At 37.8% G+C, this 23,434-nt stretch overlaps 2 protein-coding genes across 2 annotated transcripts in view; one reads left to right on the forward strand and one right to left on the reverse strand.

Moving 5' to 3' along the window:
• LOC129579131 (uncharacterized) overlaps nucleotides 1-10,763 on the forward strand; it is a 27,163-nt gene extending 16,400 nt beyond the window's left edge. Inside the window, exon 7 of the mRNA XM_055468800.1 lies at nucleotides 10,316-10,763. Within this exon, the coding sequence (XP_055324775.1) occupies nucleotides 10,316-10,421 (106 nt within the window). The 3' untranslated portion in view covers nucleotides 10,422-10,763. The remainder of the gene's footprint in view (nucleotides 1-10,315) is intronic.
• Nucleotides 1-23,434, reverse strand: part of LOC129579388 (guanylate cyclase soluble subunit beta-1) — a 56,216-nt gene that overhangs the window by 20,635 nt on the left and 12,147 nt on the right. The window contains exons 7-13 of the mRNA XM_055469455.1: nucleotides 23,264-23,420; nucleotides 22,596-22,678; nucleotides 20,403-20,573; nucleotides 20,137-20,208; nucleotides 18,514-18,679; nucleotides 17,835-17,972; nucleotides 14,569-14,726 (exon numbers count right to left, since the gene is read on the reverse strand). Coding sequence (XP_055325430.1) covers nucleotides 14,569-14,726; nucleotides 17,835-17,972; nucleotides 18,514-18,679; nucleotides 20,137-20,208; nucleotides 20,403-20,573; nucleotides 22,596-22,678; nucleotides 23,264-23,420 — 945 coding nt within the window. The remainder of the gene's footprint in view (nucleotides 1-14,568; nucleotides 14,727-17,834; nucleotides 17,973-18,513; nucleotides 18,680-20,136; nucleotides 20,209-20,402; nucleotides 20,574-22,595; nucleotides 22,679-23,263; nucleotides 23,421-23,434) is intronic.

Consider the following 23,434-nt stretch of genomic DNA (forward strand, 5'->3'; position numbering starts at 1 on the left):
GAGAGAGAGAGAGAGAGAGAGAGAGAGAGAGAGAGAGAGAGAGAGACTGAGTCAGGGCCTCCACGAGCACCGAAGGGCGCTGAAAAGGCGCTCGAGCGCATTTTTTTTCATAGCCGCGAGAGCACCGAAGGCGCTCGAGCGCATATATTCATCATAGAAAAGGCGCAGAAAAAATAAAAAAGAGCGCATTTCTCATAGAAAAAATTTATCCTCTTTTTCTCTCTAAGTAAAAGGCGCTGCGACATATCTTGCCCCGAGGCGCCGAAGGCGCTCGCGGAGGCCCTGAGACTGAGAAAGCTTTGCTCAATCCATCCGTAGGCCTCTGTATTATTCACTGACATTCTTTCCGCAGCGGAATTTCGGCCGATGATCTGGGCCCTCACTGTACAAAGTACACATGGTGATGCAGAGAAGTAAATAATACTAGGGGGAAAGAACTATTGGTATATTTACTTCATTGACACGTATTGACAAATATTCACAGACATTTGCACTGCGTTCCGTAGTGTTATTGTTGTTGTTTTCTTCTGTTGCTTCGTCTCGTTCGTGGCGAGCAGGAATGACAGTTGCAAATACGCACATTTTATTGACCATATTTGCATGAATTCACAGCTAGTTATTCAGCGTATTGACACGCATTGACGCGTATTGATCAAAATTCGGTAGAATATGCGATTATTTAAAATATTTATATTTTCATTTACTCAGTTTTTTCCCCCTAGAAATAATACAGAGCTTTTGGTTTATTATTAAAATCTCTAGGGGCTTCACGCGATTTTGCAGAACGCAAATAACTCTGAAAAAATAAAAATAAAAATAATAGTGAATCAAACCTTCAACCGAAAATTTGAATCACTTTCGAAGGATTTTGGCAGATTTTGGTGGATTACGGTGAATATTGGAACATTTTTTGACTAGGTATACAATCTGCACTAATTTACTGGTATGCACGTCAATCTCAAATATCCATGTATATTTAATAATATTCATTAGACTGTAATGTCAAAAAATGTTCCAATATTCACCGTTATCTACCAAAATCATTCAAATTTACGGTTGAAGGTTTGATTCACTACTATTTGCTACTATTTTTATTTTTCATACGTATACACGTAAATTTGACATATCTGTGTATATTCAGTAATATTCATTTGTCGTTCACGATGAATATTGTTGAATATACATGGATATTTCGGATTTAAATGCATACCATTGAATTTCCAAGTTATAACTTGATGCGTGCGGATATAAAAGATGAAAAAAAATGATTTTACCCCCTAGTAAAATCTATTTGTTTTATATCAATTTGGATGTTCGTTATGTATCCGAATTAAAATTCATCTCTGTGTGGCACAGCACACAAATATAATGATAAATCTATTTGAATACACAAATCCATCATAACTGTTGCTGTTGTCAAATGGCAGCATTGTGGGCACATAATGCTTTTACTACTTGTTTTTGCTAGCCACAAACCATGCTCTCTCTCTCTATCTCTTACCCATTTTTCTCTTTCACTTTCTCAATCTATGTGTCACTCTCAGCAGAAATATGTCAAGCAAATATTTCACCATTTCGAATGCCATCACAATGGCATGAATAAAATATTTCCCGAAAATGGATATTATATGCATATGTCGGGGTGTCAACTTTTTAGTTGAAACGGTGTCATGTGATCGATGCGACTGAAACTTTTCAATTTTCGATGCATGAAAGCGATTTTAATCATGAAATTTACACATAAAATTCAAAGTTATTTTTATGATGCGCACTCACTCTAATGCTCTCGGAAATGTTGTTTTATGTTTGGTGTCTGAGTATATGTGTGTATGACACACCAAAAAAATGGAGGATAGTTCATTTTCCCCAACGAAAAATTAACAAACAATTTTTGCAACTAAAATATATTTTATAGCTCATGAATAATATCTACGGAAAATTTAACTAATGACCACCGTAAACATTATGGAACAAAGCTCGTTTGAAAAATGACAGTTAATATAAATTTGGTTGGCGGAATTTCTATATACGGAACGCTCAAAGCCAAATGGCAGAATGGGTAGAGAGTGAGAGGGAAAAGAAATGTGACTACGTGATTTGTACCATATGAGAGACATTACAACAATGCCTCATTCGCTCAGTCACGTTGAATGGTCGTTTGGCAATAAGCATCAACATTTTTGTCAGTTGAGAGAGAGAGAGAGAGCGAACGAACCGAGATAGAAAAAAATAAAATGGAAATTATAGTTGAAAGGGAAATGAGGTCCTTTTTCCCTATTTTTTTTTCAATGGCTCTTATCTTTGAACTGTTTGAAAATTAGACTTTATGTGCATGACTGCGTGACACGTGTGCGTGCTCTGTCATGTATTTCGCAATGCTCTTGGGACTTTTAATGAAAACTGAGCAACCAGAGTAACCAGAGCATAGGTTTTTCTTCTCTCTTTCTCTGTGTGTCGTTCTCTCTCTCTCTCTCTCTCTCTCTCTCTCTCTCTCTCTTTCACCCTCTTCATATGAATATTCCGTAGTCTCTTTTTGTTGAGCTTATCGAGCTTGCATTTATTGCTATCTATTTCAAACTCATCTTATCATAATGATTCTAACTAAATGTCGGCATGATGTTGTTCATTCCGTTTGAGTTAAGCATGTAAACTGGTAATAAATCTCCTCGAAAAGCACATAGTACCTACATTTTGCACACACAGGAAAAGCGAGAGAGAGAGAGAGAGAGAGAGAGAGAGAGAGAGAGAGAGAGAAAGAGAAGCGAACGCGCCAGCATGCACACTGATGTGGGTTTTCATATGATTTCAGCAGTTTTAACGCAATTTTAATCGTTTAACAAGCAGTGATTAGTTTTTTAATTGATTACCTCGAATATTTCATTTGATTTGTTTGGAATCACTTCCAATGAATTTGATGCTTTCTCATGAGCAGTGTTTGGCAAAGATAAGATGATTTTTTGCTTTTATTTGCCAAACACTGCTCATGAGTCGGGTCGATGAATACTATATCAGTCCAATTATGTCACATATGCCAGCGATTTAGCATAATATGAAAGTCCATAATCGTTCTGCTTAAATTCGTCTTCATTTTTAGGGTTGCAAATCTCAATAAAAATTCAAAAGATTTGATATATTTTCGACATAAACACGATGAAAAAAACGCACATCAAGCGTGTTACTCATTCGCGAGCACTCAAATGGAATGCGGCTTACAGATGAATTCAAATGAATTGTCGCCAAATATGTTGCGATTGAAAATTGTGTGCGCGTATTTATGTTGCGTCGATGTCGATAAATGGCCTAGAATTCGCTGAAATTTGCCATGGAAAATAAATGCGTTGCCATAATCTGTGACCGACTGATCCTTTCGATAAATCCCAATTTCGCACACAAATGGCATTAAGTTGATTCGGCACGCAAATTTCCTCTATCTCTCTCACTCTCTCTCCATCTCTCGCTCTTTCGATATTTTTGCAAAAAAACGAACATGAATGGTCGAATGAATGAAATATTGCGAATTTTCAGCTGTTGCCCCATTTTGATTTGAATTTCGTAACACACACAAAGAGTACAGACACCATTTTTCGTCATATTGTTTACTTGTTATTCACGAACATTTCTTCGCTTTTCTCTCTCTCACTCTCTCCTCTTACTTTGTATTCAGAAAATATTTCACCGTTTGCTCACTGTTCTTTGTCATTCTTTGAAAAATGTTACAATTTTGTGTTCTTTCTCTCCATTGTCGAAATCGCATATTGAATGCTGTACATTCACGTGGCTTTCAGTGAACATGAGCGCAAGTAATATGAATTCATCACTCACTTTCTTCTCACTCTCGCACCGTGCGCACGTACGCACACCGTTGAACATCCATTTTGGGGAGAAATTACATGAGCAAAATAAGCGGAAAACAGTTTATAAGATGGAACAAGTGGTGTGTCGTTGGCGAATTGTGTTACTGTGTTTCAATTTTATTTTCCCTGGAATGTCACACATTCTTTAAACAAACAAATTTTGCCTGTTTCCCTCATGCTTGCTCGCTCACTCACTCGTTTCATTCTTTCGATCATGCCACTCCATCGTGCAACCAAACAACCGACATATTTGTCAATAAACAGCACACCGTTCAATATTCCGCGGATGTCGTTCAGCATAATTTGTATTAAATTTTCGGTATTGGCTCGATGTTTCAATTTATATGTAGCCGCATGACAATGGTGAGCAATTACCCAGCAAAACCACGTGAAACACTTGACAAAAGTTTTCTCTCTTCATTGGCGTGCCTCTCTCCCCCTCCGTTTCCCGGAACAAGGGGAAAAAAGTTGACGACGATGTGAATGGAAATAAGGAATATGTAGTGAACGGGAAATTATATGCAAAAGTATGTCGAGAAAACTTGCACAAAACACATACATATCAACACATCAGCCTAACTCGAATCCTTCGTTAACAGCGAGTTGGGCACATACACAATCAGCTGAATCAAAGGATGCCCCGAGTAAAATTAAAGTTACCTGAAAATTACTCAAGGCAAAATGCTGTGCACGCTTGATAATATATTCAGTATTCATATATCGATTTGCTCCAACAAAATTTATTATAACTAATTCACGTATCGATGAATTATTGTACATGGTGCTGCTGTGTATGGGCGAACAGCATTGTGGCACAAACCATTTTGATGCACGGCATTCTCATTCACCCACTCACACTCCCTATCTGCCTCGGCGCGGTTCTCTTCTGTCCCATTGCTCTCTCTCTCTCTCTCTCTCTCTCTCTCTCTCTCTCTCTCTCTCTCTCTCTCTCTCTCTCTCTCTATATATATATATATATATATCACCAAATTCGTTTTCAATTCGAATAAATCGCGTTTGTATCGTTGTGCGTATTGGATGCGCCGTACAAAATTTATCATTTCAAAATGTAAATTTTGAACGTTTTGTCGGCCTTGTAGCGTGAGCATATTGGATATTGTCTTTATTTATGTTTGGCTACATGTTTCTTTTTGTCTTTTTTTCTGCGTTCGCTTTGTATCATTTTTGTTTGTGGTAATGATGTTTGTTCGTTATTTTCTATTTTTTTCACCCTTTCATTCAGCCACTATAATTTTTTGAGTTTCAGTCGAAAATATGACGCAATCAGCTTTTCTCGTATGCGTAGATGGTTCGGTTGGCCATGCGTGCGTAGTGTGCTATGCATGGAGATAGTTTGAAAAGCCAAGCCAAGCCAAGCCAAGCCGAAATCGGTATGCATTGCATCACCGCGGTGTGCTTACTCGTACACTTCTTCTGTGTGCGTGTGTTTATTTAGTGCGTGCCAAGTCTGCCATGTCTAGCCTTTTTTTTCGGCTACTGACTTCTCACACATTTTCGGATGGTTTGATGAATAAATTTTCGGGTGGCATCGGTTTGTAACCACGTCAAAATAGCACACAATGAATGAAGGCCTCGCATCGCTGCAAACAATCTGTGTGATAGATTTTTGCCATCACATTGAAACCATTTTGGTTGTTCACATTTTCTTGTTTTTTCCCCTCTCTTTTCATTCGATTTTATTTCACATCGAGTGCTTTTGTTTGAACACCAGCTAAAGTTGCGTTCATTCGTGTATTATTTGTTCTACTGTTTTCTTTTCTATTCTTTTGAACGAGTGTTTGTTTGTGTGTGTGTGTTTGTTTATATTACAGTATACATATATATGGATTTGTGAGTTTTATTTTTCCATCTAGTGTCGTTTTTTGCGCTCTTTTTCTTCTTCTCTCTGTCCCTCTCTCCTGCTGTTGCTCTGTGTTTGAATAAATGTGGGCAATCCATGTGGTGCAAAGCATAAAGGTATATTAAAGCCACATAAACACATATCTGAATTTCTTTTCTTTTTCGCTCTTGCTCTTCGTCCTACGCCACTTCACACACACACACGGCACACAATATGCGAATTTGTGAGCATTTCCATTCTTTTTGATGTCTGCACTGGGATTCATAAATTTTGGATAGACACTTGGCCAAACGAAAGCAACCAAAAGTATATATGTGTGCAACAATAGCCGAACCAACGGAACAGTTACCAAACACAGCGCACATGAAAGTAAAACAATTTCTGATATTTATTTTCTACATTGTAACTTTTAATCTTTGAAATTTCGTTAAATGTCATTCACTCCGCGTTCCGAGCGTAAATTTCTCGTGATGAAGAACAAATAACAATGTGAAAATAGAATAATATTTTCATTTCGGCAATTATCCATATTGTGTACATTGAAAAAAGACAAAAGCGAAAAAAAGCTCACTGATATGAAATTACCGCGATAACAAAATCGCTTATGTGCTTCTCATTCGTTTGTCGAGTGCTTGTCGACAAAAGAGTATAATGCCAACCTTGCATTATTCTCATTTAAATTTGAGAGATTTAACGTTTGAGCTGAAGACGCCATCTACACATAGACTACTTGAAGGTGTCATCGTACACATAATGAACATGAATACAGTCATTTACACAATTCCACGCACACGAATAAACCCGTCGATAGTGTCCGCTCAATATATGTACGGCAACTTTTTTGTGTCTTTGCTCATTTAGAGGGCATACGCGTCGATTTGATTCGTTTTATATGCATTTCTGTTGATGCTAACGGCAAAAACACATAGTTTAATTGAACCAACGAATGGAAACGAACAAACTTCAATATGAACAGACACATTTGCCAATGAATCGCACATAGAATCTCGTTGAAATCTAAGAGCCAGAATAAACAAATGCAACGTAGCAACGGTCGATGTGCGAAGTACGATAAATGGCTGGCGAAAGAAAACCGATTCACCATGTGATAAACGTTATGATATTTTGCTCTTCGTTTGTGCTATCTATCCTTTGTGTGTATGTGTTTTTAGTGTTTCAAAATTGTTTTAATAAATTGAGGTAAAGAATTCTCTAATGGACAACAGTAGTAGTAGTAGTAGTAAGAGCAGCAGCATGCATGGGTTGTTTGTTGCCGGTGATGCTCAATTTTTGGAATGCACAATGGGTTTTTAGCCTGAAATTCGCAAACAAAACTTAACTCTCTCTCTCTCTCTCTCTCTCTCTCTCTCTATTTCTCTCTCACTGGCCATTGAATAAAGAGGATACGTTGAAATTGCAATTTAAATTAGTTAGAAGGAAAATATTGAGCGCCCTTGAGCATTGGGATCATGCTCTTTTGCTCGTTCAATGCAAATGCTACCGAAAATTGTGTATACATTTTGTGCAAGCACTTTCTTCCTCCGCAAAAGCAAATTATAAGCTTGCATGAATTGAGCATCGATTGAATGCACCATTCCATTCAATAATATGTCAATAATAGCTAGAATTCCTAATTCCGTTCAGGTGTACTCGACGATGTGAACGCTTTTTGTGTGAGGAAATGGAGAGCAGGCGACGAGAGGAAAAGCAATGAAAGTCAAACATTTTCACCTGATCAATTGAAATAACCGCACTAATGTGCTGCGCTGCGCACATATCAAGTTCAAAAATTTTCCACCAGAATAATGTGAAACGGTGGTCGATTCACTTCTCTTCCGTCATATTCGATTGAAAGCAACGTATAACGTATTTATGCTCAACTCAAGTGAACCCACAAAATTGGCAACAAAGAATTTTATTTAAACTTAAAATTAATACACAGAGCTCTTCAGAGACCATAAAGCACATGTTGATGCTGTTGCTGCTGCTTGTGTTGTGTGCACACCGCACATACACACAGCATCGATACACCTTCACGGCAAACCTAAAACCGATAAATTGGCTGAAGCCAAAAAGATGTGTATACACGTACCTCAATACATACACATTGTTTGGATTGGATCGAGTCGACCCGTCATTTGTGCACAAAAGTAACTTGTTGATCGAATTATTGATACCGTTTTATATACTTGTTTTTATCTGCTACCCTGCGCATCATTCTCTCCCTGTGTCACATATTATGCCCGATTATTTATTAAATTTTCGTCAAATTGCAGCAAAATATTATTGACGTAGTTTGAGCCTTTTCTTTTGTTATCTTTTTATCAGCTCATCTCGCTGAGTTCTCATATGAATTTAAAAGTTTCGTAACATAGGAACCACACACACCATATTGTCTACCTGGTTTTCCTTTTTTTTCTCTCGTCGATGCTATGACAACATCGAACGGTCCTTTTTTTGCCTGTGTGTGTGTGCACGGGCGCGCGCTGGATAAGAACTCAATCGGTCATTGCTATAGTAACAACATCACATTTGAATCACAAAGCATAAAAAGAGATGCGAATAAAATTTACGCAGCCATTAACCTCTGTCGAAATTTGCATCATTGTCGAAAATAAAGAAGAAAAAAAATAAACTGGAGAACTAAACGAAGAGGGCAAATGCGACTGATAAAACGCTGTAAATGTGACAGATGAATTATTGGATGAAAGTAATGCGTTTAAGGTGTTGTCATCGGGCATTGTGACCATAGCAAATGAGTGAGTGACAGAGAGAGAGAGGTTAACGCTTGCTAAAATCTAATCTCCATATTCATTTCCGGCAATTCATGTATGAGTTATTGATTTGTATGGCGACGACAAAGCCATAGTAGATCCATCTCAACAAATTCATTCAATGTTGCAACATAAAACCCAATCGAATGAATCACTGCTCGAGAGAGAGAGAGAGAGAGAGAACGCGCGCTCACACGCTGTATTTCATCACTAGATTAATAGACATTTGCATTTCATTTTTCATATGCATCATCTAACGGAGCGATATAAGTTGGACCTTGTACAAGAGCATGTGCCATGCACTTTATCTTCAAGTTCCAGCACTCGTCATAATTCTACCATACACTTTTTCTCTCCCTACAATTGCTTTCTCCCTCTCTCTCTCTCTCTCTCCTTCTCTCTCTCTCTCTCTCTCTCTCTCTCTCTCTCTCTCTCTCTTGATCTGCCTTTCTTTTTCGCATTTCTCTCTGTTTCCCCCAATTTTTCCTCCCTCATTCATTTTGACTCTGCCTCGAGTGCAACTAAAACTGTTTCTCATTTTCCCATGGCAATGTTCCACTTGAACACAAACCAAAAACTGTTCAATGGATGAACACAGAAAAATCCAACATTGGAGCGCACACAACTCACAGAGAGAGAGGGAGAGAGAAAGAAATAAATGTATGAATTGCACATTCTATTAGAAACTTTATAGCCACTGAGGACATTTATGTCGGATTACTTCGTACAATGTGATTTATGTGCGCATTTCCAATTTGGAATTCTGGACCAACGCTCTCGATGGTTTGTTTGATAAATGCTTAAAAATAAATCTGGTGCGTTCGCATACACTTCTGACTGAGAGGGACTTCCCTTTCTTTCTCGCCCATTCAGAGTGAAAGCGCTTTCGCATTTTGTGAAATATGCGTAAGGGTTAGCGATTCGTATATATGAGTGCCGCGTTGTCACTCTTTTTGTATGCATGATGAAATCCAGAGTCAAGAAGCATATGTAATACATCTGGCTACATAACCTTCGTCGTCTTAACCGTAAAGAAGATTATTAAAATTGTCAGTGTGAGAGTCAGGGTTTTGCTTGTGCTGCTTTCATATTTTTCTCATTCTTATTTTCCGTGTTTATTGTCGTCGTACCACACCGGTGACACTGAAAGTGAATTTATGAGTGATTCCATTTATTTGTGTCATCGTTTTCTTTTGAAGACGATTCTTCTCCATTTAGCATGAACAAAACATGAACATTGTTATGACATAGTTTATTTATATTAACATGCTGAAAATTTGCCGGGTTAACAGGCACACATACACACACATGCACGAGCGCGCGCGCGCCAAGTGAGAATGAATGATCAACAGATTATCAAAAGCGGTTGGAATTTATGTTTTGAATGAGTGAAAATGATGTGCAGTCGGTGTGTGGTCGCAATTTTTCTGCTCGCTTTCACTTTTGGCCAAAATCCGAAAATTTCATCGCAGTGAAATCACTGCATGGGAAATGATGGTGTGGCACCGAAGTCGCCTCTGTTAACTGTTAACAACATTAATCATGCTTAATGATTTTCTTTTCTGTACAATAAGCATATTTCAGTGCTTAAGCTTATACACGCTCACCACTTCAGTCGGATGCCTCCCACTCTGGAAACCCCTCTATCCATCCTAACCTTTCGTAACGTAACAAGCACAGTATAGTTTAAAATTCAAATTCAAAGCACGTATCCATTTGCTTTCATGTTTTCTTTCATATTTTGCTATAGTCACTCTCATATCGTCTCGTTGCTCAATTTTCATTTTCTCTTCTTTCTATTCTCTTCTTCTGTTCTTTTGTTGTAGATGCACGATTCGTGAGAATTTGCGAGCCAATTATCAATTGCCATCTGGAATTAATATGTTAAAAGTGCCAAAAAGTTTAAAATGTTACATCGATTTAATGGATTAACGGCGGCAATGTGGTCCAATTTCACAAAGTTTGTTCTGTTCCTGTCCCTGTGCGTATACGTCTTGGAAAATGGAGTGAAGAAAAACACTTTGTACCAGACATCACCGGTCATCCAAGTGAAACGATTGAAGCAGAAAAGGGAAATGAGAAAATGGCATCGGTCAGGTTGGACACACAGCTTGAACACAACATTTCCCGCAGAGCCTACTTTTTTTACACACCAAACAAAAAAAAAACGAAATATATACATATACACCGAGTGAAAATAATGAAAGAAATGAAGAAAATGGAATGTTATCAAAAGAAATATGCCTATATACACATTTTACCGTGCTGAACAAATCGAGATTTTTCATTTCACATCACAGCGAAAAACCAATTGACCCTTGTTTTAATTGTGACTCAATTTATGCAAATGGCGCTGTTACAAATCATTGGGCACACACAAAAAAAAATGAATGCGTCTTTTCTTTATTATTCTATTAATTTTTCTTTTCCTCTTCATTTCGATCCAGCGAATGTCAAGCCAACGCGCGAGTTAATTTAACTTTTTAATACTTTGTACACATTTCGGTTGCTTCAGAGAAAGAAAAAAAAAATTATGAACAGAAAAAAACGTGCTGATAGAATTAAATTTATCGACACGACACAGCCGCACGTCTACTTTATGTTTCGCTTCAAAATAGCCATTATGCCAGTTCGAAGTTATTTTTTCTGATTCGTTCCTTCTATTTTTCTTCGGTTTTAGCGTACATTATTATGATTTGAAATTGATCTAATCTACGACGGAGGGCGACGTTATTCGCCCAATCAACATTCATATTTTCGCCGAATGTGAAATGGCAAAGCCAGGCAAATGGGTGACAAGTAATTTTTCTTTTCGTGTATGCCTGTGACACGGGTATGACCCCGGCCGAAAACGGAGTTATTCCATTCGCCGCGTCTCATGATTACTGAGCAATCATGGAAAAATGAACGGAAGACAAGATCTGTTTATGAATTCACTTTTCAAACAAATTACAATTTTCCGGCGACTAAACGAAGAGTGCGACGACGACGACGACGACGACGACGGTAACGGACTCAATATTAATGTTATGAATTTGAGTACGCGCACACGCGAGCGAGAGAGAGAAAGTCATCTTTACGTTAATCTTCAACGGAACCTTTTCTTAAGAGTATTTTACGGTTATTGCGACCATTATGGCGGCTGCACATTTGCCACTCTGTACGAGCTGCGAACCCAACATTTCATTGAGCCAATGTGCCGATGCCGAATATCACACTAATTTTGTAAAACGTGTCAGCTTGGCATTCGCATGCAAACGGCTGTTATGTAAATAAATTAAATACCTATAAGTTGAACAAGTCGAAGCATTCGCACAAGTTTATTTTGATTGGGCTTTGCACTATGATGCTCCATCCCTGAAATAAAACGCAATTTCGTTTTGGTATTCTCATGCCTCTCATCGCGAGCAAGAGATCACATTTTTAATTGCAATATCCACCACGTGCGTGTGAATATGTTAAGGTGCGTACCGCGCAAAGCAGTGTGTGGAAGCTTGACACTTGACATTGTGGTGAATGAAGAAAAACAGATTTATTACCAGGCCAATATTGGCTAGTTGGTTCGGTGTGTTTTGATTTGAGGTTAAGTCAAAGGAAAACAACTATTGACTTAACGGTATCATCATTAGGTATGCAAATGTTGAACGAAACGTTCGGAATGGCAAACGCATTATTTTAATGGCCACTTTAGATATTTTGATTTTTTTTCTCTGTGCTGTGTTTCTTTTCAACAAATATTTTCCCCATGGGAGTTGATGATTTTTTTCTCACGCCTCGATATCCATACGTAGAAATTCTCTGCAGTGTAGTTAAGTGGTGATTTGGCCGCGAGTTACAACATATAAACAACTGTTGGTTTGACTGTGTGTGTGTGTGTGTGTTTATGTGCGTCATGGAATAATTGATTGAATACAACCAATTCATCAGTGGAGCTTGGTTTGACTTGAATTCGATGTGATTTTCAGTCGAAAGGAAATCAATCGTTCATTCATTCGTTTCAATTCAAAAGTTTTGTCTATTTAAAAAGTTTTGAACAGAGCAAACAAGTTGAGCCAAGGAGAGTTGGAAAATGAGAGGGAGCAAGAACGAGAGGGATCAAGTCTAAAAGACCAAACGCAGTATGAACCAACGACGCAACAAATAAATAGATGAATTTTCTTCTCATTGTAATTTAGCTAGCGGCTGCCACACAGAGAAAATATAGCGAAGCTTTTCAAGTGCGTTTTATTAAAAATTTACAATGTTAAAAAACTTTTTGCGTTTATTTTGCTTGAAATATTTCCTAGGGCAACGCATCCGAGAAACGGTATTCTTTCTCTCCCGCTCTCTCTCTCTCTCTCTCTCTCTCTCTCTCTCTCTCTCTCTCTCTCTCTCTGTGTGTGTGTGTGTGTCTCATTCTGTGTCCCGGTTGTGGTCGTGCAGCGACCACCACCGTCGCGATTGAGATAAAGAGATTGTGTGTGTATGTGCACAACCATTTCGATTCATAAATGAGGGAAAATTTTTCGTTGACGCCTTCATGCACAAATGGCTTTGAGCTTTAACGTTGGTCATTTCGCTCAAGCAAATTGTGTTAACTTTGTCATCCCACGCATTTAGCATCGGGCTGTTGCATTTATTATTTACGATAGCGAGAACAAGTTGACAAGAATGAGCAAGGCCAAAGGGAAGAACGGATCGAGACACAACGAATTGAACTGTTGTGTGTGTATGGATACAAAAAAAAAATTTCATCCATTTCACAAGGAAGATCCTCCAAAGTTGTTTCGATGATGATGGAAGAAGAAAAAAACTTTATGTATTTTATGGGTGTTTATATGCACATTACATTTACATTGTCCTATGCTTCTTCCTTTTTCTCTCTCACATACACTTTTCGTTCACTCATTTCCTGTGTACGACGACGACGATCCAGAGCCTCTTTCATTCGATCCATGTTTTTGGTTGCTGTTTTTCTTCATTTTTCGTTTGAAAGCGATTCCATTCAGTAAACATACACACTGCTAACGGTCGTACATTTTGCAGTCAATGTTAAAAACATCCTCTTTCTGTGTAAAATAGTCATGTGACGCAACACATAAACAATGAAATCATTTCCGTTCGCCTGATTGAACGGTTATACGGGCGCTGGACGCTTGTCTTTTTCGAAGTGAACGTGCAGCATAAAAGTGCTTAAAACATGCTATAGAAATTCAAACACTTGGCATCGAAACAATGATGTAAAGCATATACGAAGAGAGAGAGGGAGAGAGAGAGAATGGGAAAAAAACTTCATACCCAAGATTCAACAGAAAATTAAAACGAGCACGGAAAAAATAAAAGCAAACTGTGTCAGATAAAACTTGTAGACTTGCTGAAAAACACCATGGATCATGATTGTACTAGGAAAAGGAAGAATTTTGATTGTCGATTACGTTGCGCCACACACACACACACACACACACAGAGAGAGAGAGAGAGAGAGAGAGAGAGAGAGAGAGAGAGAGAGAAAGCGCTTCCTCCCATTTGTACACGCGTTACCAACTCGCAAATGAAACCAAAGCGAAAGTATATGTTCCAGTTTTGTCGTTTGTTCTAATTCCTTATGATTATTTTCCTTAGGTTTTGCCCGATCGCTGTTATTCCTCGTTGGTTTTATTCTTGTGTATGTGCATGTGTGTATGTGTCTCTTTCTCTTCTTTTGACTTTTCCCTGCTGCTGATGTCGCTGCTACTGCTGCTTTGTTGCCTCAATACATATTCCTTCCCCCTGACATGTAATTGACTTTTGAGCGCAATTTCGACTTTTGTTGTTGTTACTATGGTCTTCCCTTTCTTCTGCCTCTGTTACCGTAACTAAACTGCTGTCCTTTGTTTTATTCGTAGTCTAATTATTTCTGGTAGACGCAATCCCGTATGACGGTTTTAGCAATTGCTCGAAATGTCAACCGCTCAAAACGGCTGAGGGAATAAGCAGCGTGCAACAAACAGCCTATGATACTACTGGCTTTCTCATTAATAAAGAGCAAAGCCTACCAGCCCCGAAACCCTCGTTATATATATATATATATATATAAAATGCTTACAAATGGACAACTTACTTGTACGTGTCCTCGCTCACGTTAATTCTACCGGGTGCGCCAGTTGTTTCCGTTCGACTTGTCAAATTCACCGTGTTCCCGAACAGACAATACCGTGGCATTCGATTTCCAATAACACCTGTCACAACTTCTCCCGAATGTATACCAATCGTGATTTTCTATGCGTAAAATTGAAAACGACAAAGAAATAACGGATGAAAATAAAAGAAATACAATATAAAATATCTCAAAAAATTGTCGTACTTTGATTGCGTCACTTCTTTTTTGACTAGAAATGATGAAAAAAGAGAATAGGAATATGCGAATGATGTGGAATATTCATGCAAAATAAAATGTTCAATCGAAAATAGGATGGATTTTCAAAATCAAAAAGATCTATTGAAATGTTTCTGGCGTAATTTGCTGCTAACATATTGTAGCATGGCATCATGTCATTTCAATTTTTCCCTCGACTCTCTTCACTTTCGGCGCTATTCTTATTGTTCGACTCTCAGCTCGTTGCTGTTTCGGCAGCAAAAGTAGGAAACACAGATCCAGTGCACACATCTACACACTCATGCAAATGATCATTGAGTTCGGATGGATTGCACAAAGAATGTGGAATGTAGATGGAATAAATGATGTCAATTTAAGCAATGTGTTTGATTAATTTACGTAATTGATGCTCAATGGATCACGTATAGCGTAGTGAATGCGAATCGAAATATAATTGCTTTTCAACGCTTCAGCGCTCTCATTGGTAAGCGCTTCGAACGGGGCAGAATTTTCGGGATGTGCACGAAACGATTCGAACGGAGAAAAAAAGAAGAGCAGCATAACAGTGTGTAGGTATGTGTGTTAAATCGAATGAAAAAAAAATTCGGAAATTGAAAGCGAAACTATTGAAAGTGCTAACACCATCCAACCCGAAAATTCCGACTACGAACAAAACTGGTTCGATGACACTTTGTCATCGTCGTTGTAGCAATTATTTCGACAACATATTTGTGCAGTAACGATAAGAATTTTTAAGCTGTCGTTTTTCCTCCAACTTACTTTCTTTTGAATTTAGTCAACGTGTCAGTTTCACAAAAGCAACACTTTCCGTCCGAAAGCGCGCGCTCCTATAGCGACTAATGCAGAAAAAATTATAGCGCAGAAAATGTCATCAAGTTTCATTTAATCGAATTAAGTCAAAGAAAGTTGTGTTGGGATATTTAAAAATTAAATTAACTGACAGTCTCTCGAAGAAACTCAGCGAGCCACCGCGGCGGCTGAATCGACTCAATGGCAAAAGATTGAACACGTAGATGAGAGATATTGCAATATCGAAGTGAAACACCGTCCTTTCATTTTATGAATGTATTTTTGTGATACTTTTCTACTTTTCTCTCTCTCTCTCTCTCTCTCTCACAATTTCATCGCAGTTTTCGACGTGGGCGACGACCACGACGGCGACAATGACGACAGCCAAAGTGCGACAGCATTACGAAGAATCGCAGCAAAATTATTTGAATGAAAAATGGTTCGATTCAATTTTCCGAATGCTTTAATCCTCAAGAAAGAGAAATATTACTCTTATTACATTAGTAAATTTTGCCTTTTCCCCTGCATTTTTCAACGCAGCATTTTAATATAAATTTTTTTTCTTTCAGAGCTCAGTCTCTCTCCCATGATGCCCCAGATTCATTTTTTTCTGTCTCTGTGTGTTTGCCCCGTTCGTGATGATGAGAAAATTGAATTTCGTGGTAAATACGAGCGCCGAAGTAAATCACACTAAGTATGAAAATGACAATGACGCACCGCCTCTCTCTTTGCGGACCGTTGCTGCATTCGGGCCATGGCATTCCATTTGCATTGTGATGTACATGTATTTGTTTAATTTCCGCGACGAATCAAAATGGAGAATCCGGCCACAAAACTCATTTTCAAGAACTCTTTCGAATGCGAAATTATTATGTTTTTTTTGCATGCATACGTACGAACAACTAAACGATGAATTTTTTTTTTGAAGTCATCAACGACAAAGAGCAGTTGCAACCAACTTAATTTAATCAGTCATATTTTATCCCAATCGAATATTCATAAGCTACAAAGAGACAACGACGACGATGACGCGCATTTGAAAGAAAAAATTTGCGAAAATTGCGCACAACATGAAAAGGCTTTACCCAATTTTTTTCGATATTCGTGTGTTTAAAAGCCAATTGAAATGATTATTGTTCACGAAATTTACTTAAAATAAATGCATATATTGTTTGAGTGCTTTTTAATATTGAAAAATAAAATGAGTGGCTTTTTTTTTCATCTCGTTCACTCGATAAAATCGTGTCTCTCCAAAAGACACGTAATTTATATAAATTCAATTATTGCGATGCGTTGCACTGAACGTTCACGATATACATAGAACCTTGAATGCGCTTGAGATTTTCATGTCGTCCTCGGCATGACAACACCATACTTATACGTTTTCAAATGACGTCTGGGAGTGCTTAAAGCAATGCTCGTTTTCACTTGAATTGTCTGTCTGCCAGTCGGTTCGTGACACACTCACTCGCACACGAAATGTACATTTGGTCAACGTTGGCTGAAGAACGAAACATTTGGCTTCATTGTATGGGTATCTGTGTGTGTGTGTGTGTGTCATCAGGTGTCATTTTCGTGAAAATATTCGAACAGAATCAGAAGCTTCTCGTTCAGCAATTTCATGGCTTACTTATTGTGCTCTCAATGCAGACCGAATGAAAACTCTATGGATATATGTATATATAGTATTTCTGCGACTTAAATACGACATCAAAGAATCCGGAATGAAGATGTGTACGTGCACAAATAGAGAAATTCAATATATTTTCTGAACATATGTATTGTTACAAATACCTTTTTTTCAGTCTTTACACACACTACACAACATCGACTTTCCGGCCTTTAAATGTTCTTTTATGCGGCAGCACTTTTTTCATTCCATCTCAATATTTTTGTATTTCTTGTATTTTTCTACTTTTTCTTTTCATTCTCAAATAAACCAAGGTTTCTGCTCGTTTTCTAAGCTGTCGCAACTTCGATCTTGGGATCAATATTTATCGAACACAATATGAATACCGCGCAATTCAAACATATGCCAATATTCGTGCCAAACATGTTCATCGAAAAAAAAAGAATGTCTACCAGAAAAATATCAACCAAAATAAGGCACAAAGAAGTCGGAAAAAGGTAAATAAAGAAGCATGCGAGCGATGTAGAGAGTGTAAGTGTGTATATAGTTATTCTGGTTCTGTTTGACTTACCACCGGTTCGGTACCCATTTGAACATATTTTGCCATGTCCATCATATCTAAGGCCAGTTTTGCTATCCATTTGGCATGGTTTTCACATGCTTCGGGTAGCCCTGATACCGCCATATATTTATCACCTACAGTTTCGACCTATCGAGAGGAAGAGAGACAAAGAGAGAGAGAGAGAGAGAGAGAGAGAGGGAGAGAGAGAGTGAGAGCATCAATGCAATCGTTGTTGTATCCAACAAAGTAAATCGGAAGATGTACTAAAATCAAACAAAACCAACGAAAGCAAAAAAATGGAGCGAAAAAATGGGGTGAAATCGAAAAAGACCAAAACAGCAACAACAAAATAACAACGACAAAAAATTACTCGTTTATAAATGAGCTAGCATGAAAATCGAGGTTATTCTCTGGTCATTTCTTATTTGGTTGGTGTGTTTTTTTCTTCTTCTTCTTTGTCATCTCCACCTTTTCTTCGTCTCACGCTTAAGCAGCTCAGACCAAGAGGATACGCTCTATTGGTGTCATCTTGTTTTTAGTCTTATGGTGTCGTGTCTTTGTGCCAAACCACCTGCTTTTCCCATTTATTTACTACTTTTACTAAATTTTAATATCATCCGTGAGCATTTTTTTCGTCTTCTTCTTTCATCTTTGTCTTCATTTTCACTCATAACCATCTTATACTTACTTTGTAGATGTTTGGTATTCGCTTTGTGTCACACAATGCATCGAATATTGTATACAGTTCATTTAACATTTTCACAATTTTCATAGCACCTTCTGCGTCTGTATTAGCTGCACAGTACTGGGCAAAACCAACGATACCAGAAAACAGCAGCGTTACCGTATCATACCTGTTCGTTTTTTTTTTTTGGTTGGTCACGAAAAATTGGATTGGAGAAAATCCAGAACAAGAAGAGATTGTGAACGAACAAAGAAAAAGAGAGAAAAAATGGAATTGAGTTATTTATGAAAATATCCGGAAGTAAATTTCACTAATCATAACGGCGATTTAAACAGCTTTTTTGTTGTAAAATAGGAAATCAGCCAAGGAAGAAAAAGCGTGCACATCATTCCCCCCCGAAAATGTGTTATCGGCAAAAATTCAACGATGAACATATGCCGTTTTGCTCTAAGCCAAAACAGACCATCGCATTTTTCTTCTGTATCTAAATTTTTTCTTCTTCTCGTCTCTTGTCAATAGGCCCCCATTTTGGTAGGTTGGTCTATTTGCGGTGGAATAAGTATTATTTAAAATGAATTATGAGCCGATATTGCTTATGGAGAAGAGAGAGAGAGAGAGAGAGAGAGAGAGGAAGAGGGAGAGGGAGAGAGAGAGAGAGAGAAGAAAAAACACTTATACAACAACGATGTATTTTTTTGTTTATATATAGGCATGGTATACTAGGGTGATTCGATTGAACAGTTTTACGGTTTTATAAATAATGGCTGATGCAGGATTGTAAACCTAGGTCCAAAAGAACATTTCTTGCCCTGGAAGTTTTTCCCTGGGGAGCTGCGCTACACGTTTTTGTGAAAATGTGAGACACTCAGCCAGGGAAGGTCCAGAAAAAGACTTCCAGGGCAAGAAATGTTCCTCTGGACAAAAGTTAACGATTCCGCACTAGCCATCTGTAATATGTATCTGTAAAGACGTTCAATCGATCGATCCACCCTATTTTATACCCATATCAATGGGATGGAAGTAGAAGTCATAAGAAAGATGACGATGAATTGACAAAAACCAAATATAAAAAGGTTCCTGCTGCGAAACACTTCATCGACTTTTGCGACGAAAACAACAAGGATTTCGGTTTCTTTTCTCTTTATCGGAACGCATTGGAATTACATGGATACGTGTTTGTTTTTGTCTTCTTCCATTGTTTATCGTCGTGGCTTCGGAAATCATATATGCGAAATAGACTCAATCGCATTTCAGCACTGCGAACACAAAAGGCAATTAATTATTATTGGAAAAGTAAACGGATAAGTGATTGATGTCCAAAACAAAAACATCAACTAAAAAACTTTTATCGTTGAACGGGAATCCTTTCCTCCTTACGAAAAACCAAATGGTTTGGCCTATTTGTGAGCGTGCCATAATAATGGTAATTTCGGTGTTGATTTTAAGCGCTTTTTCATTAAAAATTGTTTCCCCATGTGCTGTTAGTTAAGAATCGCAAACTTGTTCAAGTAAATGAATTAGAGAGCGAGAGTATTTTCAGTGAATTTCCCTTCAAAATCGGCTCAAACTCGGCCGCTGTGTATATGTTTATGCCAAAGCAAAGTAATTATTCAAACCGATTTATACCGTTTTGGTGCGACGGGCCTTTGATGTCTAAGTTCGTTAGCAACGGTGATGGGAAGCACGGAGTAGAGCAGCCTGTTGAAGAGAGGGAGAAAAGTTTTACGAATTATTTTATCGGCGCCAAAACAGCGCAAAGAGAAACAAAAACAAAAACAAATCTGACAATCAAACTAGCGCTTCGTTTCAAGCTGCTGTTCTCTCGAAACGGTTTCTATGCATAATTTAGTGTGTGTTTGCCGCTTAGGCAAGCGCATTCGATTGTAACTTACCGATCGGTTTTTTGTTTTTCACTTTCCAGTTCACGATAAGTTTGTTGTAATTTGTCAGTAAGCACTTCTAAATTTCTCGTTAATTTGTATCCGGCTTCGAATTGTTCAGACAACAGTACTAAATCCCGGGTCGCATCATGTATTGGGACATCAGATATATACAATCCTTTCCTAGATGTTCACACGGGCAGATAAAAAGACAAAGAGGGAGAGAAAAAAAGTGTCCGCATAGAGTGAGAAAAGATGCAATAAACGAACCGTTGTTCATCGAGATAAGTCGGAAGCTGGGTTAATTGCAGAAAAAATGTCGAACCATGTTCAAAACCATAAGATCACATCAAATCATGATCTAATTGAAAACGTTTGTACATCATGAGTTGCGGAGACAAAGGAAACAAAAGCCGTAAGAAAAACACCGTGTGCACACATAAACACACACTGGATGGAGATATTCACCATTTTAATCTGTAACATGTCATTGTTTGTTTTCAGTGCGACAAAATCGGATGCGCACATTTCGGTCTTATCAGACTCTTGGGACTTTAAATACGAATCGCAATGACGCACGCGAAATGTATGCAAATTGCATTTTGAATATACAAGAAAACGCATGTATTCGGATTCAAACATGATTTTATGTTTGGCCGTAATTACAAACACAATAATCATTGACAATATGATGATGAGAAAATTATATGACTGTCACAAACATGCATGTGTTTGTGCGTGTACGCTTGCATGTGCAAATGTGGTTGTGAGTTAAAACACGCGCTTGCTCGTTCGTGTGTGTGTGTGTGTGTGTGTATGTTTGCGAATTAATTTCTCAAATAAGGAAAAACAAAAGCCAGCATCGCACAAGGCTCGAAATTGAATGAACGCACCAGACAGATACACACACACACACACACACACACACACACACACACACATACATAATGCCATTACAATTTCACATGCAAATTAAATTGCAATGGTACATTCAAAAATGTCTTACATGATGTTGATGCTTCGCTGCTCCGTTTGATGGCATTCTTATCAGCTCTTTTTCTCTCTCTCTCTCTCTCTCACTCACTCACTCTCTTTCTCTCTGCTTTATTTGATACAAGCTAACATATATCTGAATTTTGACGACAGTGAGTATGAGACTGAAGTGCTTTCATTCTGTTTTTTTCTTCATTTTTGTGGTCTTACACTTGAGCACTTGTTTATTCAACGTCAGCAATTCGTAAGATAAACATAGAAAGAGAGAGAGTGAAAGAGAAAATGACAATTATTATGGTTGGCACTGCAGAGAATTGAAATGATTGCAGTAGTAGCAACAGCATCAGATAAAATCGTATTGCAAGTGAACGAGAGAGTGAGTGAGTGAGAGTGAGCTGGAGATAGTTGTAGAAAGAATAACCATTACAATTGGGTGTACTTAAACCTTTTGTCAAAAGACACATTTTACTTGAAAACTATGAATGCACTCTTGTACGAAAGTGAATTTCAAGAAAATTGCATATGTGCACGCTGCTCACAAAATAATTGGCAAAAAAACAGAGGTTATTATTATTTTTTCCTCTCATAACAAGAACAACAACAACAACGACGCAGATAGTAACAACAACAAAAAATCCATTCTCAACTCTCACATCGAATCAGTTCCGTTTGATGTTTTCTCTATATGTGCTATTTTCTATCTGTCTCTGTGTCGCTTTTGCGTCAAATAAAAAAAGCCAATCCAATTCGAATAATATAACTGAAAACGAATCATATTGCTGCATTCCAATTGTAACAAAGCTTTCTGTATTAGCTGTTACGCATGCGATGATGCTTCTTTTGCGCTAAGTCTGTAGTGAATTATTTATTGAAGATGCGAAAAAAACGGAGAGCTAGAGAGAAGAATGGCATGATTTCACTTAAATGATTGACAACAAAGCGCTGAAAATGGAAAAAATCATGTATGCTCTTCTTGGCTGTGTTTCGTTGATAGCAAAAAAAAAAACAGAACAAATGGCATGAAATGGAAATTAAACATCTAAAGTGGAATAGAACGATGGCAGAAAATTGGTTCAATTGAATTTCGTTGTGTTGCTGTTGTCATTGTACTTGTTCCATTTTTGGTTGGTGATGGATCGAACATGGTTCCAAGAATAAATGTTGCTCAATTTCTAAATTGAGGTTTTATTTTTCTTCTCAAATTAAACTTACTTTGTTAGGTCGTCTAAGTTCATAACGCTCGGGTAACATTGGAATAATATCAGGTCCGTTTCGGCTATGTAAAGCATTTGACCCTGTTTTCGATTCGGTCAAACAAAACGACGGCCATCGATGAATGAGAGAGAAAAATGAAACGAGAAAAATAGAAGAAACAAAAATGAACATGTGAATATTTGATAACGGCAGCACCGTCTTGATGCTGCCAAAATGGATGCGAAGGGAAAAAAATATTTCAAGTCCATTCGATATCAAGTATATATTGATCACGAACGAACTAACAGGCAAACATTTGGTGCAAACGAATATTGATAATGGTATCCTGTTTGTATCGTGGGTCAAATCTTACATTTAAATTGAAGTAATCGAAAACGAACACGAATGTGTTGTTGGAATACGAGTGTCGCTTTGTGCAAAATGTCCGAGAAAAGAAGTGTGTTTTATTTCATTTCGTGTGTTGCCTTTTAAACGAAGCATTTTGGCGTGAAAATTGACACAAAACACAACCACCCATGTGGCTGTGTTTAATATATAAATCTGTCAAAATATTTTGATACCGTTCTCAATATGCAATGTTTATACGAGTGTGTATTTGTTTTCAGAGCCAAATGTGTGTGTTTGTGTTTATGTTTTGTACCGGAATTGGACTGAAATTCGCTTACCTTGAGTCGTAAATAACCTTGTCCAGCTAACGCACCGCTTTTCGTTTTTAATACATAAATCGTATTGATGTGTGCTAAAATATTATCAAATGTGAGGTTCACGTGTGGCCGTACCGCCTCCAATACATCGTTCAGCAGACTGTTCGTTTCGGTTAGCCTATGGAATCAGAT

The sequence above is a fragment of the Sitodiplosis mosellana genome, unplaced genomic scaffold (genome assembly GCF_009176505.1).
Source record: "Sitodiplosis mosellana isolate CC-2019 unplaced genomic scaffold, AAFC_SMos_1.0 Smas_scaffold_6226, whole genome shotgun sequence".
In the NCBI taxonomy this organism is placed as follows: Eukaryota; Metazoa; Arthropoda; class Insecta; order Diptera; family Cecidomyiidae; genus Sitodiplosis; species Sitodiplosis mosellana.